Genomic DNA, 16,446 nt, shown 5'->3' with positions numbered 1-16,446 from the left:
CAGTGGAATATTCTAGACATAACCGGATAAAGAGTGCACATGTTGGTGGAGGAATTGCTGTTTCAGTGGAATACCTAAATAGTTACCGACTTGTTTTTGCAAAGGCGTTTCTTTAGTCCCCTGGTAAGGAGACATAAAAGCAAAGACGACAGACCCCGGAACCTGGACCTTCTCTGCCAACAGGAAAGCCTTTGAGCACCTGTATTGTTGAAGACACGGATCAGCTGGAGGAGGCAGCAAGGAGTCTGTTAAGTATTCAACACATAGTGTTTATCCTCTTATGAACTCCAGAATAAGCCAACCTCAAAGTAACTTTAATGTTTTCTTTGAGGTAGAATGTAAAAAAAAGTATTATTGCTTTCACTGTAGTAATTGTTTGTTGTATGTGATTTATACAAGGTTTTACAAGCCAATTATCATTCTTCGTTTAAAGCTGGAATCCAAATTTAGCTGTAATAGATCATTATCGATAGGTTGTCTGGACGTAAGGACGTCTTTACCTCGCACGAGTGAGAATTGCCTTCTGAACCAAAACATATATATGAGACTAATTTAACGATGCTTTGATTATCAAATATTAACAAAAATAAATATTTGTACTACTAACAATACTCCTGTTAAGACTATCCTTAGTCTTAAATATGACTGTAACAATCGTATGGGAATCTCCCATAGGATTGCTTTGGATCGCTAATCAACTATCGGGAATGGGGGGTGGTGTTCACATTTTGTTTTGTGTACCGTTTAGTTTAGTTAATTCTTTTTTTTTCTCTATTACTTTAGTTTAGTTGTTGCATCTTAACTATTTTTCCCTTATTTAGTTTTATTTCTAAAAAAAACAGTTCCTTTATATCCACTAGAAGCGTGGTCCAGTCTGATTATTGCTGGGTCCTACATGATTGTGAATTCAAATAAGGTATTATATGTATACAACTTCAACTAGTTCAAATACAAATATGCCTTGCACACTACAGTGAAGAGGCATACATCCAGAAACGTCAGCCAGACCATTCCGCTTCCATAAAGAGGAAAGTAGCACATTCTGAGGAAGATGCCACCAGGCAGTTAAAAATCATTTAAAAGTTGGAAACAAAAGATATGCAACAATAAATTTGAGAAAAATTCAATTTTTTTTTTTTTTTATGCCCCCAAATCTAACTTAGGCACATGTGCCGAAAAAAGGAGGCTGTGTGGTCCAGTCGTTAAAGAAACGGGCTTGCAACCAGGAGGTCCCCGGTTCAAATTCCAGCCCACTCACTGACTCACTATGTGACCCTGAGCAAGTCACTTAACCTCCTTGTACTCAGTCTTTCAGATGAGACGTTGTTGTAAGTGATGCATCTTTCATACACCCTAGCTGCTGCACGTCGCCTTGGATAAACTGCTAAATAATAATAATAATAATAATAATAATAATAATAATAATAATAATAATAACGATTATTATGTATTGGACGCTGCTATATTAAATCTTGCTAATAATTGTTGGTCATATCTTACTGGTGGATCGCAGAGCCCCTTGAGATCCACCAAAATGAATCGCAGTGTTTGGTGGCCACCAACAACGATCAGTATACAACTGGATCCAGGAGTGGCTATGTACTTTAGGCCTAAAGAACCACCAAAACATCAACAGCTATACTGTATTATTTTTCTTCATCTACATTTTAGAACTGAAACACCTACTATAGAGGTTCTTGTATTTTTAATACACTGAAAAAAAAGACTATAGTAGCTGTTATTGCTGCAAATGCTGATGTTTTAGACATTTTTCTATTAAAATAAATACAGCACATCCATCTGTACCTTACATGTTGGCTATTGCAGGTTATTCCTTACCAAGTCCAGTCTAATTCTACTTACTGTACTACAGTAAATTGTGCTGGCATTTATCTGCAGCACTGGGACATTTTGTTTTATATTCAAACAAACACTGCTTGAATATTTAAACATAAAAAATCCAACACTAGTTACAACCATGATGAGAAATACAGAAACATCCACTGCTAACCCTGGAAAAAAATATGCTAAAAGATATGGTGTACTATATATATATATATATATATATATATATATATATATATATATTATATATATTTTACAACAATATTTAACAATCAGATAACAAGGAGTCATTATGCAGTACCAACCCTATAGCTGCCGACACTGCGGACAGACATCACATCATCATCGACCCCCTGAATAAAGCAAGAGGAAAAACAAACGAAAAAAATGTAAAAATGGGTGAAAACAGTCAAGAAATGTAAACCAAAAATAAATAAATAAATAAATAAATCACAAAATGAAAGGAGAGGGGATGACAGGATGATACAAACCCGGTGGTGACGCCCACTGGACCTGTGACCATATTTGGCTTTTTCTGTATCTTCCTGGGGGAGGAAGGATGGTAAAAACAAAAAAGCAGAGAAAAGAATTAAGAGGGTAGTAAGCAGTAAAATAATGAATGAAAATTATATTTTTTCAAAAGGAAACATACAGCCAGCAAGTAGTGTTAGTGATTTTCCTGCATGCTTTGAATACATCTGTTTAAATGAAAATATGACGTGTTGACTTCATATGAAAAAAGAAATACTGTACTGTAATGTGCACGGTATTATTTTATAACCATCTACATACAGTGCTAAGAATCTGCACTGATGATAGCACCGATTTAACAGGCATAAGATAATTAGTAAATGTATTGTCACCGTTTTGTTTTTAAGTATTCCTACCATGCAATGTACATGCAATTATATAAAAAAAACAAACAAACATAAATCATGTTTAGGGCAAAATATTAGTTTTTTTTTTATTAAATATCCTTACACCAATAAAGCAGTCCCATTTATAACTTTGAACTACACACTAAGTTAAGCTGAGTAAATAAATTTTATTGGAACATGCAAAAGAAAGTACATCTGTATATTTGGTATTGTGGACATTGCCATTGAAAAGATGCACCAGGGGGAGGAGTTGAGATGGTACAGTTATTTTTGGAGTTATTTTTGTTTCCCCTGTCATTGACAGTGCACACACTGTTTGATCAGAACAGAGGGGAGGAATACAAATAAATACAACGTCTTGATTTTTTAGCAACTTTTCAAGGTACGTGTTTGAGAGGGGTGGATAATGTGCGGTAATGTTATTTTAAGTGACAAAGTCGGGGTGACAGACAGTGATTTTTTTTTTGCTATCTTCCAGTTCATTTGATTGTTCTTCATCCAAATCGGCATGTCTACTCACTACTTTGTGATTTTTTGCAGGTAATTGGTCACTCAGTTTCATAGTTACAGCTGTACATCTGTAATTGTAAAAGCAAGATGGCTACTGCCTGATACTTTAAATTCTGTTAGGCAGCGCAGTGATTTAGAATATGTGACAAGGCTCCAACTGTCCGTTTCCATCCAATATATGGACAGCTGGAACCTTGGTCGACCAATCACATTGCTTGCTTCACGTTCCATTGCCAGCCCTGGATTATATCTCACTCGCACATATCACACTCGCACATATCACACAGACACATACATATACACAGTGCTCCCCATGTATAAGGCAGCCCTTTATACTGCGGAACAGGTTCTAAGGTGATGCGGTCATAGCTCCCTTTTGCCCCATAATGCCATTACACTAACACTAGTATTCTCATTGTAAGGCGGAACAGCACGGTCTGTTAACTACGGCTCATGACTACAACGTTATAAAGGGGGATGTTATGTTGTATAAAAAGAGAGGCTGCACCATCTGGCAATACATCCGACGAAAAATTCTTTCAGAAAATTCAAAAGAAAAGAAAATAAGTTGTAGTAACAGTAGCTCTAACTTTAATTTCTAACATGTGTACTACTGTCTAAAATGATTTAACTCAGTAGGAATTATACAAGCCTTTATGATAACCATAAAGTATTAGTCAGACCTAGCACAGTAGATAAAATTATCCAGATGGTCATTTAATTTTGTAATGTAAATGAATGCACACATAAATCTATGTCATATTCACAAATTAGACTAGAATTTGGAATTTACAGCATTTAGCATCAATCACTGCAAATCGTTTGTTATTTATGCTTTTAATTCTGGTATTTTCTGAAATGCAACTTAGTTCAGTAAGAGCATGTCAGTGTCTATTAAAAATGCAATTATAGGTGCCCATATACTTCAGTAACAATATCTAAACCAGTTTAATCTTGCAAAGTGACCACTAATATTAATGACACTGCACACCCATTCTGATCTGTGTATGAGTAAGTGGTTAGCATCATGCATTTCAACAGGCAGACAGTAGTCCAGTGCATACCACCCATTGATTGATTTGCCCCCATTTTCTATCGGATGAACGACGAGAAAGCTACATAAAAGGAAAGGAAAGGAAGATTCACAGAGAACATAGAAATTAGTTCCAGCCAAAGCCCAAACAGAATTTTTCAAAAACTAAAAAGAAAATAAAAATACAAAAAGTGGAAAAAAGAATAGCCTGTATAAAGTTAACTGAAGAACACCTGATGCAACAGTTCAGTTAGTAAGAAATAAAAATCGTAGTATTTTGTAGGAACAACACAATGCAATGGGGCAGTGCAATGTTCTGAAGTAATCTTATTTCAGGAATACATAGTTTGTTTGAACCATCACTTTCTTTCCCAACTAAACTGGTTTATTTGTCCACACAAAGAAAAAAGTGCTTGGCACTTTAACAAACTCTTGGCTGTACACTGCCCATCAGTCCACTGGTGGTTTTATTTTCAGCAGGCTAAAGTTTCATTTTCAACTACAAGTAAAAATTGGACAACAGGTTTTAAAGATGTAGTATCACATTTTTTTGTGCAATTTGAAACGCTCTGTAGCATTAGGTTCTTAGTCCATGTAAAGCTACCAAGTTATGTCAAGTTCAGACCTAGTGAAATCTCTGTATAATAATCATTTGCACTATTGTACCTGCACTCTATGCAGAGGCTCAAAACATCCACATAGAAACTAAATTAAGGAGTTGCTGAATCAAGGACGAGGTTAACTAACAGTGAGGCCAGTTGATATTCCAATGCAACCGTGGGAACACAAGGGCCACAGCAGCACTCCCTGCTTGCCCTACAAGACAAACACGTTTTGAACTATGCTGGTGTACAGGTTAGGACCCCAAGCTGAAATACGACCCCATTGGCTTAGGGATCATTTACATTTTTTAAATTCACTGAAGCCGATCTGAAGAAGTTCCGCTTTTGTACTTTTTAAATGTAAAAAAATAAAATAATAATAATAATATTACATTTTAAAAAATATCGGATGGTTTGATATTTTTATTTAAAAACATAGGTCTACAATGTATTAGGCTACCACATTGTTTTTCTATTTTTTTTTTATTTCCAAAAAGTTTGACAATAGGGCTACCCTGGATAATTCCAACTAGTCTCGCATTTACATAAAGGAATGAAAACGAAATAAACATGGTCTATAGGTAGAATTGTACATAGTTGTTTTTTTGTATTGTTTTATGTAGTGGTGCAATCAGTACTCTAATTTCATATTCGATTATTGTATAGACATTTATCAACAACAATCGATGCATTGACATTTTATTTTAAAAAATAAATTACTTTCTTTTCCCCCCCCCCCACCGCCAATATTAGTCCCCCCCCCCCCCCCCCCCCTTTTCTAATTCTGAATTTGCACTGATGCACTACTTTTGACAGCATTGTCTCAGTCTGAGTAGTTTTAAATCTTTCATGAGTATTTTTCAAGATTTAAAATATATTAGTTTACCTTATCAGCATCCAACTTTGACAATTAATTTCGGCAGTCTCAGACGCCAAGACTTTCTTTCAGATGAAAGGATGCTAAACAGCTTCTTCTCATTAATTATTATATGGATGATAACTGGATCCAAAAGTTCTTTGCCTCAGCAGAGTTTTTGATTTCTGGTACATTTCCATATCAACAAGGTCCACAGTGAATTCACTATGCATCTCAATATTTTCCTGTACATCAAGGACACCTGGACTTAAGGCAGGAGACTTTCTTACAGAACATTTTCTTTTAATGTTATATTCCCAGATTACAGAGGATAAAGAAGCATTTTAAAATGAGTTTACTGTTCAAGACAAAAGACCAAAACACAAAGTCCTATTAACAGAACTGTAGTTTAGTGTTTAAAAATGAAAAAATATAGAGTGGCTTGCAAAAGTATTCAGACCCCTGACCAATTCTCTCATGTTACTGAATTACAAATGGTACACTGAACTTTCGTTCTGTTTGATATTTTATTTTTAAACACTGAAACTCAGAATCAATTATTGTAAGGTGACATTGGTTTTATGTTGGGAAATATTTAAGAAAAATAAAAAACTGAAATATCTTGCTTGCATAAGTATTCAACCCCTGTGCTGTGGAAACCCCCAGTTTGCACCGATGAAAGAAATTGCCCTAACGAGGACACAGTTACCTTACCATTGGCCTCCACCTGTGAACCATTACAGTTGCTGTCACATTTTCTGGATAAAAACCCCACTGTTGAAGGATCATTGGTAAGGCTGTGAATCTGAAGGAAAATGAAGACCAAAGAGCATTCTACAGAAGTTAGAGATAAAGTAATAAATGCATAGATTAAGGAAATGGTTAGGGTTAGGTATCCCAGTGAGCACAGCTGGATCAATAATCAGGAAGTGGAAGCTGCATCACACCACCCAGGCACTGCCAAGAAAAGGTCGTCCCTCAAAACTCAGTGCTCAAACAAGGAGACTTGTGAAAGAAGCCGCAGAGAGGCCAACAATCACTTTGAAGGAGGTACAGAGTTCAGTGGCTGAGAGTGGAGTAATGGTGCACCAGTCAACCATATCAAGAGCTCTGCATAACACTGGCCTGTATGGGAGGGTGGCAAGAAAGAAGCCGTTACTCAAAAAGTACCATCTGAAAGCATGTCTGGAGTTTGTCAGAAAGCATGAGAGTGACCCAGCTGCAATGTGGGAAAAGGTTTTGTGGTCAGATGAGACCAAGATAGAGCTTTTTGGCCAAAACTCAAAGAGCTATGTGTGGCGCAAACCTAACACTGCCCATGCCTCAAGACACACCATCCCTACAGTGAAGTATGGTGGTGGCAGCATCATGCTGTGGGGATGCTTCTCATCAGCAGGGACTGGGCATCTTGTTACAATTGAAGGAAGAATGGATGGAGCAAAATACAGGAAAATACTGCAAGAGAATCTGCTTCAGTCCGCTAAAAAACTGAAGCTTGGGAGGTAATTCACCTTTCAGCAGGACAATGATCCCAAGCACAAGGCCAAAGCAACATTGGAGCGGCTCAAGAACAAAAAGGTGAATGTCCTACAGTGGCCCAGTCAAAGTACTGATCTCAATCCCATTGAGAATCTGTGGCACTATTTGAAAATTGCGGTCCACAAGCGTCGTCCAACCAACCTGAACAACCTGGAGCAAATCTGCCAAGAAGAATGGGACAAAATCACTCTGACACTGTGTGCAAAGCTGGTACATACTTACCCCAAAAGACTTAAAGCTGTTATTGCAGCGAAAGGTGGCTCTACCAAATATTAGTGTGTGGGGGTTGAATACTTATGCAAGCAAGATATTTCAGTTTTTTATTTTTCTTAAAAATATTTCCCAACATAAAATCAATGTCACCTTACAATAACTGATTTTGAGTTTAAGTGTTTTAAAATAAAATATCAAACAGAACAAAATTTCAACGTACAATTTGTAATTCAGTAATATGAGAGAATTGGTCAGGGGTCTGAATACTTTTGCAAGCCACTGTGTGTGTGTGTGTGTGTGTGTGTATATATATATATATATATATATATATATATATATATATATATATATATATATATATATATATATATATATACATATACACACACACATACATACACATTTTTTTTTTATGTTAAATAAATCTTTAGTAGTCCAGTTTACTTACCACAACTCACTATTTTCTGTGACTGTTTCAAATGATCTGGTATTGTTTTCTCATTGGTTTTTAAAGAAGGTGAGGTGTTTGTACTGTTGTCATGGAAACAACTACCAGATCAGTCGGGAAGATAGCAAGGTAAAATAGGCAGAAAGCCACCCACCCAAAGAAATCTCAGTGGTCACAAAAACGCACTTAAAACTTCAGGCTTATTTTGACACTGCTTGCCTGTTTAATGACACTACCTCTTTCTGTTGCCGCTCCAATTCTCTCATTCGGATATCCCGTGCTTCTGCTCTTGCAGCCCGTTTAGCAGCAAGCCTTGCCTCCGCCTGGATAAAATAAAGAAGATCCACATTAGTGAATGGACAAACTGTACCTATATGAAAATTAATTCAGAACTGGGAAATTAGTCTAGAGGTGTCTGTTACTTATAATATTTTGCACTGGGGCCACATAATTTACGTTAAAGTAAAGGCAAATTAAATGATTTTGATGGACATCATTAGCATACCTTTTTTCACAGTAGTGTGAAGGTCAGTTTTATTTAAAATCTTCCTTGCTCATAATTTGTAACAGATATTCACATGAGAAAAGGTCATCACATTCTAGCATGCGTTACTGTACAGTACTTGCGTTGCAATACTGGCCCAGCAAATGCAATGTACAGCATTGTTAGTATCGCATTGTTAGTACCATAGATGTTGTATGTTAGATTTTACAAGATCTATATTTTCCCAGTTTATCTTGGTTACCACCAGGTTTACTTGCACCATTGCAAATGCTATTGGAGCAGCTTATCATAACCTTAAATAAAGATACAGTATTATACCTGGAGTATAAATACACTGACAATATTACTGAATACATGTCATAATTCAAAGTCTATTTTAATAAGTTTTTAATTTTCTATTTTAATAAGTTGTTTGGCATCAAGCATACTGATAACCAATAGTCAACAATAATCTTCACAGAGTGATGGAATCCAAGCAAGTTATTAGTTCAACTCTGTAGACGATTGTGACAGAGAGCGAATGAATACTAGTCAACAATCTTCTTCCCAACCTGAGACGGCGCTGTATAAGAGGAACAGTGTGCCCCGGACTGGATGGTTTGGCAGTTCATTCCATGACGACGGAGGAGGAGCGGTTGGCTACCACCGCATTATGACCTCGCGAATACCACCGTGTAACAAAATTATTATTATTTTTTTTTTTGTTCCTGGGTAGTAAGTGTTATTTCCTAATTGCTTATGCCTCAAAAGTACAGAAAATGGCTATTATTCCCCACAAACTTTGCTTTTGTGACCAGGACAGTTATATTTCAAAATAGCACTATTTCCAATGGGAAAACGGGCAAATGTGTGTCTTTTCGTTCACATAAAGTCAGAAAAAAACAACATATGAATCCAAATTAACATGTATTTATACTAAAGTAATACAAAAATGATTACAAAAGATTTAGAAGTGAGCAGTTTTTCGAGATTTACGATTATACTGTATTATGGGTGCCAGATGCAAGTAAACAATGCGTGCATCAATGCCCCGGAAGCTTCTCTGGATTAAACCGTCGGCCCAAATGTTGATTATAGCAAATGTTTCTTAATCCCTGCTGCAATCTGGCTCATGGTGGTGTCTCAAGCAACAAAAATGTGGCTAAACAGTATAAACAGAAAAGTCCCTTGTCTAAGTGAAACTTTCACAAAGGTGTGGCTGTTTGTTATTTAGTAGGCTTAAAAAAAGGCCACCATGCATTTTGTTTCCCTCAACCTGGGTCAAAGCGTGTTGAGCCACATGCCGAGATGGGTCGCTGGGACCCAGGTAGGAGTGCCAGTGTGAAAGGGGCTTTAGTTTAGTTTATGACTCTGCAAAGGAAACAACATTCAACAGGTAGATGAAATACCCCACATAATGAACACCAGGTTCTCTTTTCATCTGACCACCAATAGCAGATGACAGCCGACTGATCTTCAGAAAACTTGGCCCACTGCACTCTGCACCTGTTAGTTTTGTCTAGCAGTGTGACCTGCTCAGCAATCTGTTTCAGCAAACCCAAACAGCTGATCCCTCTGTTTCCAATTCTATGTTTAGAATTCTAAATGCACGCTGACCTCCAAGTAGTCTGCTGTCCAAGTCCCAACTGGATGAGATCCCACTCAAACAGCAGACTAAGCTTGCAATTAATATGAAAAAATTGCTGTACAGTATACAGCTTGATTGACTAAAGCATAGAGTATATGGAGTACAGTATTGTATTTTAATATAGGACAGGAACACATTCTGTCACTGTGCAGTGTTCACATTCCTGAACCACCCTCAAACTTTTGCAACAAAACAAGATTCCCCCTTTAGAAATTGGTTCATAACTGCAGAAGACCCTTCAGAAGCTGTCTTTGGAGATTTATTTTAATAATACCTTAACAAGATAAACAAACAAGTCATCTACAGTAAAGGACTAAAGCAACCAGATTCAGTTTTTAATTGGGGTAAAGGACTTCTATTAAGACCTTCAATGTTGTGATTGGTAAGCAACAAATGAACCTCAAAAGGGATTTTGATAATAATAATAATAATAATAATAATAATAATAATAATAATAATAATAATAATAATCACACACAGATACAATCCTGACTGAATCTGTGTGACTTTAAAATATGTCTATCAGACTGTAAACACACTATTTAAGTTAAATATCATAGTTATAAACTGCATTTATTTACAAGAAAAATACCTTTAATGTGGAAAATGCCACATTTCAATGAGTCTTAGAAATCACACTGTTTAATTTGTGCCAATGGCCGCTAGAGAATTTAAAGGAAAAACTATTGTTACCAGCCAGAACTTATCTATTGAGACCCTCAAAATTGAGACTCTCAAAATAAACCAGGCACAGTTCTGTTGCAACTGATGTTTACATGTGGTATTGTCAACATATGCTCTGGATTATGCATAAAATGTTAAAAACAGCACAATTTAATTACTCTGACATTTGGATTTCCATGGATACCGGATTGTCTATCAAATATTCCATTTGTGTTTCCTGTAACACAGACAGAAAACAATTAAAACCCTTGGAATTGTAATTCATACCAGGCTGTATGTCTTTATAAATGTCTGAATGGCATACATGTGTAGTTAACACAATAAACAATAGTAAGATGTACTGTGGAAAGTATATCCAGATATTTTGCAAAGCCAGAAAGTTTAGACAGGAGAGAAAGTAGAGTGAAAAAGGAAAATTCACACAGATAAACATTAAGTAAACATTATGTTTTCCAATTTTATAACATTAAATGTGTTTAAACAAAAATTGGATGTTTATATTTACTGTACACCCATGTCCTTTCTCTTATTTTTCACCAACTTTGGTCAGGACTTTGTTTTATATTCATTGCCAAAGGATCAATGGTCTAGGGCAGTGGTTCCCAACCAATGGTCCGTGAGTAAACTCCAGGTGGTCCGCAAACAACTCACAAAATTTGGTTACTCAGTTTTATGCAATACAAAGGACAGCCCATGATAGTGTAGACAAATACTGAAGTGTCATTCTGGGCCCATGATTGGGTAGACACAATAAAAAACACACTTCTTGCTGGTCCACAATGAATTTGCAGTACAGCTTGGTTAACGTATACAGGGGTCAAAATTAGCACAGTGGTGGGTACGTTTCTGTACACTTTAAATCAAGCCATCTGTTGTAAACATAATACATCATGTGGAGACATTCTGAAGGTGTCAAACAACTACTTCAAAGAAAACAGACGGATGAAGAACCACCAGTGAAAAAGAGAAAGTGGTCCGCAAGTTCAACGAAAAGTAGAGAATTGATGACAGCGGACACTCAGGAATGGCTCATTTTCAACAATACCAACCAGGACATGTACTGCTCGGAATGCCGGTTGTATTCACAAGACAAAAACAAAAAAATCAATTTGTGGTAGGAACAACTAACTTGAAATTGGAGTGTCAAAGAAGGAAGGCTTTAGTGTCACTCAATGTGGCTAATTTTGGAAAGCTGCAAATAATGTTTAGGACTGTCCATACAATTGGAAAGAACGGGAGGCCTTTCTCAGATTTTGTGTGGCTGTGTGAGTAAGTATTGCATTTTTATACATTTGTGCTGTGTACAATGATGTTGTTTAAAGAGTTTTTTGTGCATAATTTGTCATATTAAATAAGTTAATTAAACGCACTTAAGTTGATCTAGAGTTTTATGGCGATGTTCAGAGTTAGAGAGCTGAATAAACACGTTGAATGTTCTGAGTCTGAACGTCTGTTTGTGTCCCTTATTCAAACGCAACACGTCCTATTGTCTTTGTATTGTAGCCATTTTAATATTAGCGTCTGCTGTTTTAAACACACTGTGTACTACGAAGTGTCCCAGGTGCAACACGTTGTTATTATTATCCCACAAGTTTTTTTTTTTTTGTTTTTTTTTAAATATAGGACAGTACAGCCAACATTTTCTATTATTATTATTTCTCACGCTACAAAAGCTGAAAAAGGGATTCATATGATTGCTTGTAAACTAAAGCAACCATGTTGTAAGTTATCTGAAATGTCAAGCTACCAGTCAAGAGGAACCTTCTTAGAAATGGGTCCCACACTGAAACATGGTTTAACTAATTTTCCTAACTCTTTATGACCTGATCAATGGTCATAATTAATGTAACATTTACTTTTTACCTCAAAGGCTTTGAATCCTACAACAAATTCAACCAAGTTACATAGTTCTCAATATATACGTAGTTTGTACAATTAATACAACACTTCCATTGTTCCAATAAATTTTGTTACTTGTTTTTGCAGTTTCTTTTGTCATCGTCGCCCCCCTGGAAAGATCTTGGCAGGTAAAATGTCTGTGTTGCCGGTGCATTTTTCCATCCCTTAGCCATCCATTACTCCCGTGAGAATAACGTGCAGGGGATTATATGTGCATCTGCAAACTTTAACATCTTTTCAACATGGTTCGCTAAATAAAATAAGCAAACTATATAGTACTACATTTTTTTTATTTTTTTTTTTTCTGCTGGCAGATAGCATCAGTCCCTAAGAAATGTGCTTGACAGACCAGCCCATCCATAGATAATCAGTAAGAAATGGACAGCCACATTCACTTGGTATTTGTCTGTTGATGTTACAAGGGAATCAATTTATTCTACTGATGAAGTACACTTCACAGATAATAATGCATACAACAGCGGTACACACCCGTACCGAAAACTACTAGAAAGGAAATTTACCACATCAATCACCCTGTACATGACATGACTGAAAATATATTACTATACATATATATATATATATATATATATATATATATATATACACACACACACACACACACACACACACACACACACACACAGCTCTGGAAAAAATTGAGACCACTGCAAAATTATCAGTTTCTCTGGTTTTACTATTTATAGGTATGTGTTTGGGTAAAATTAACATTTTTGTTTTATTCTATAAACTACTGACAACATTTCTCACAAATTCCAAATAAAAATATTGTCATTTAGAGCATTTATTTGCAGAAAATGACAACTGGTCAAAATAACAAAAAAGATGCAGTGTTGTCAGACCTCCAATAACAAAGAAAATAAGTTCATATTCGTTTTTAAACAACACAATACTAATGTTCTAACTTAGGAAGAGTTCAGAAATCAATATTTGGTGGAATAACCCTGATTTTCAAGCACAGCTTTCATGCGTCTTGGCATGCTTTCCACCAGTCTTTCACATTGATGTTGGGTGACTTTATGCCACTCCTGGCGCAAAAATTCAAGCAGCTCGGCTTTGTTTGATGGCTTGTGACCATCCATCTTCCTCTTGATCACATTCCAGAGGTTTTCAATGGGGTTCAGGTCTGGAGATTGGGCTGGCCATGACAGGGTCTTGATCGGGCCAAGTACAAGGTTGTCCTGGAAGAAAACTTGCTTCCTTCTGCTCTGACAATGTTCCCCAACTCTGAGGATTGGTTTTTAATGCTCCATGCCACACAGCCAGGTCAATCAAGGTGTGGATGGAGGACCACCAGATCAAGACCCTGTCATGACCCTGTCTCATATATATATATACATATATATATATATACATACATACATACATACATACATACACACACACACACACACACACTTATATAATGCTGCCATTGGGAATTTTTTTTAATGGTTTTTGTGATGTATACCGTTATGCTACAATGTAAACAAATTGTTATTTTGTTATTTAAATTCTATTGACATAATATATTTCTGCTTTATAACAATAAAAAGTGTGCATTTTTAAAAATAAGGCAAAAATTGTTTTGAAAAGTCCAAATTTCTTATTTGAATGCCAAGAATGAAAAATCTGCAAAAAAACAAATAAAAAGCCAATTTTTTACATGGAAATTAACAAAACAAATGGGCATATATGATTGGGATTATATGCCAATAGTATACAAAAAGAAGCTGAATTTAGTATGACAGTTAAATTAGTTTGTGAGATTAAAATGTTTTGCTTTGCTTTTGGACATAAAATGTTAACAGTAATGAACAACCATAGTTCAGATAAAAATTACTTCTATTAAAGTATAGTATTTTTTACTATTATTACAATGTTAAAGGAACATCTGATGCGGATGCACGCATATACTTTTCAGTTAAACGCAAGTCGTTTGTATTTCTTTTTGTGGCAGAGCAGAGCTCTGCCCTGTATAGATTGGCAGGGATAGGGTTAAGTTCCCCTACCTGCCTGGGGTTATTGTGTTCAGGTGGCTGGGGTTGATTGGAGTAATTAACGATCAATCAGCACCCAGCCACCTGACATAAAAGGAGGCCTCAGCTTCCCATTAGGGAGAGGAGGAAGCTAGCTGGTGTTTGTGCTTGCTGGTTTTTTTGGTTTGCTGTTTTGTGTTCTTGTAATTTCTGATCCAGTGAAGGCAGTGCCCAGCCTGGAAACCTTTATTTTTTGTAAGTTTTGCTTTGTTTTTTGTTATTTGTGTTTAAATATATTTGTTTTGATGCTTGTGCCCTTTTATTTTGTGATTTGATAATAAATGTATTATTATTTTTGAACTGTAGTCCGTCTCTGGGCCTCTATCCGTTCGCCAGCCTGTCACACTTTTATATAAATGGGAAGTGTTCTTATTTGAATGTAAGTTGTGCCTTTTTGTTTAATTATTATGCACAAGTGTTTTTAGTTAATGGATCTTTTCAAAATAAAGAAGAAACTTTAAAAAAATAAAACGTCAGTGCATCGATTATCGTTGATAAATGCCTATACAATAATCAAATATGAAATTACGTTGCTGATTGCACCCCTAGTTTTTATACATGCATACATTACAATAAAAAAAACAATACTTAACATTTAAATATTAAATAAAAAGAAACAAAATACCATGCTGAAAAAAAAAGCGAAAAGATTTCATGGTTGCTGAAGTACTTTATAATGTTCTGGGACAAAAGGACACTAATTCCAAGACTGTAAAAATAGATTTTTGGTGAATTTGTATAGGAAGAGACTCCACTACAGCCAAAAATAAAACCTGGTCCTGGGGGAGCATCCCACTGGAAAACACTAGGTCCTTACAGGGTTAACCACATTCTATATAAGAGTATATAGTCTACTTTTTTCCCCTTTATCTGTTTTCTTTTTTTACGGGTGTGCTGTAGTTATTGGCGACTAAGTGAGTCGTTGCGTTAGAAATGGATAGATTAATTTGCTACATGAGGGAATGGTTGCGGGGACCAACACTGGTATTTACATTTACTGGATCGCCGGACAACCCAAGCCCCAGTGAGTCATCCCCCAAAACTCTTAATCATGCAAAATTGAGACTCCATTTATCTACAAAGCATTCAGAATGTGAAAAAATATATACTTTTTTAAACAAAAGAAATCTGAACTTTCCCATCAGCAACGTCCAAAACGTAAAATTACAACATTGCTTGATGAACTGGTAACGAAGACTCAAGCCTCGGCATCTCACTATGCAATAGAAATACTTTCTAAATGTACTTTTATATCTACACGTACAAATTAGTTTCAAAATGCTGTTATGAAAAAATGCATGACAAGTGGTCCTTTGGAAATCCAGACACCAAGGTAGTACCTACTTTGAAAAAGGTAGGGAACCACTGGTCTAGGGGTTCAAATAAAATTAGCTCTTAACTTGGTAGATTCAGGCATTTGTGAGCCCTGTTTCTATGAGCAAACCAGTTCCAAAGTGTAGTACATGGGAAATATCAGGTATAGATACAGTACATATCTATTTAATTTGGTACCATACCACAGCTTCTTATGTGTTTAGAATCATACCTTGTCCTATTGGTTTAGGATCTGTACAGTATTAGGGGAGCATTCAAGAAGAATTGCACCAAAACTCAAATGGTTTAGCTGTTCCAACAAAGGTATTGCAATACTTTTCAGTCAGAACAGTCATCAACTAGAGATGATAAATAACCTGATTGGCTCTTGGAAAGCTGACAAGCAACAGTAGGGATATAATTATAAATACATTTATTATGACCTCTTCCTGTG

General features: G+C 36.0%; 1 protein-coding gene across 10 annotated transcripts in view; it reads right to left on the bottom strand.

The window, feature by feature from the left end:
* Window positions 1-16,446, bottom strand: part of LOC121314708 (leucine-rich repeat flightless-interacting protein 2-like) — a 69,468-nt gene that overhangs the window by 37,194 nt on the left and 15,828 nt on the right. For 8 of the 10 annotated variants that reach the window (XM_041248263.1, XM_041248259.1, XM_041248260.1 and 5 more), the window contains exons 3-6: window positions 8,161-8,247; window positions 4,298-4,348; window positions 2,337-2,390; window positions 2,151-2,198 (exon numbers count right to left, since the gene is read on the bottom strand). In XM_041248263.1, coding sequence (XP_041104197.1) covers window positions 2,151-2,198; window positions 2,337-2,390; window positions 4,298-4,348; window positions 8,161-8,247 — 240 coding nt within the window. The remainder of the gene's footprint in view (window positions 1-2,150; window positions 2,199-2,336; window positions 2,391-4,297; window positions 4,349-8,160; window positions 8,248-16,446) is intronic. The other 2 variants (XM_041248258.1, XM_041248265.1) reach the window with 1 other exon arrangement.

The sequence above is a fragment of the Polyodon spathula genome, chromosome 4 (assembly GCF_017654505.1).
Source record: "Polyodon spathula isolate WHYD16114869_AA chromosome 4, ASM1765450v1, whole genome shotgun sequence".
NCBI classification, from domain to species: domain Eukaryota; kingdom Metazoa; phylum Chordata; class Actinopteri; order Acipenseriformes; family Polyodontidae; genus Polyodon; species Polyodon spathula.
The sequence above is the reverse complement of the archived record's forward strand: the minus strand, read 5'-3'. Positions and strand labels throughout refer to the sequence as shown.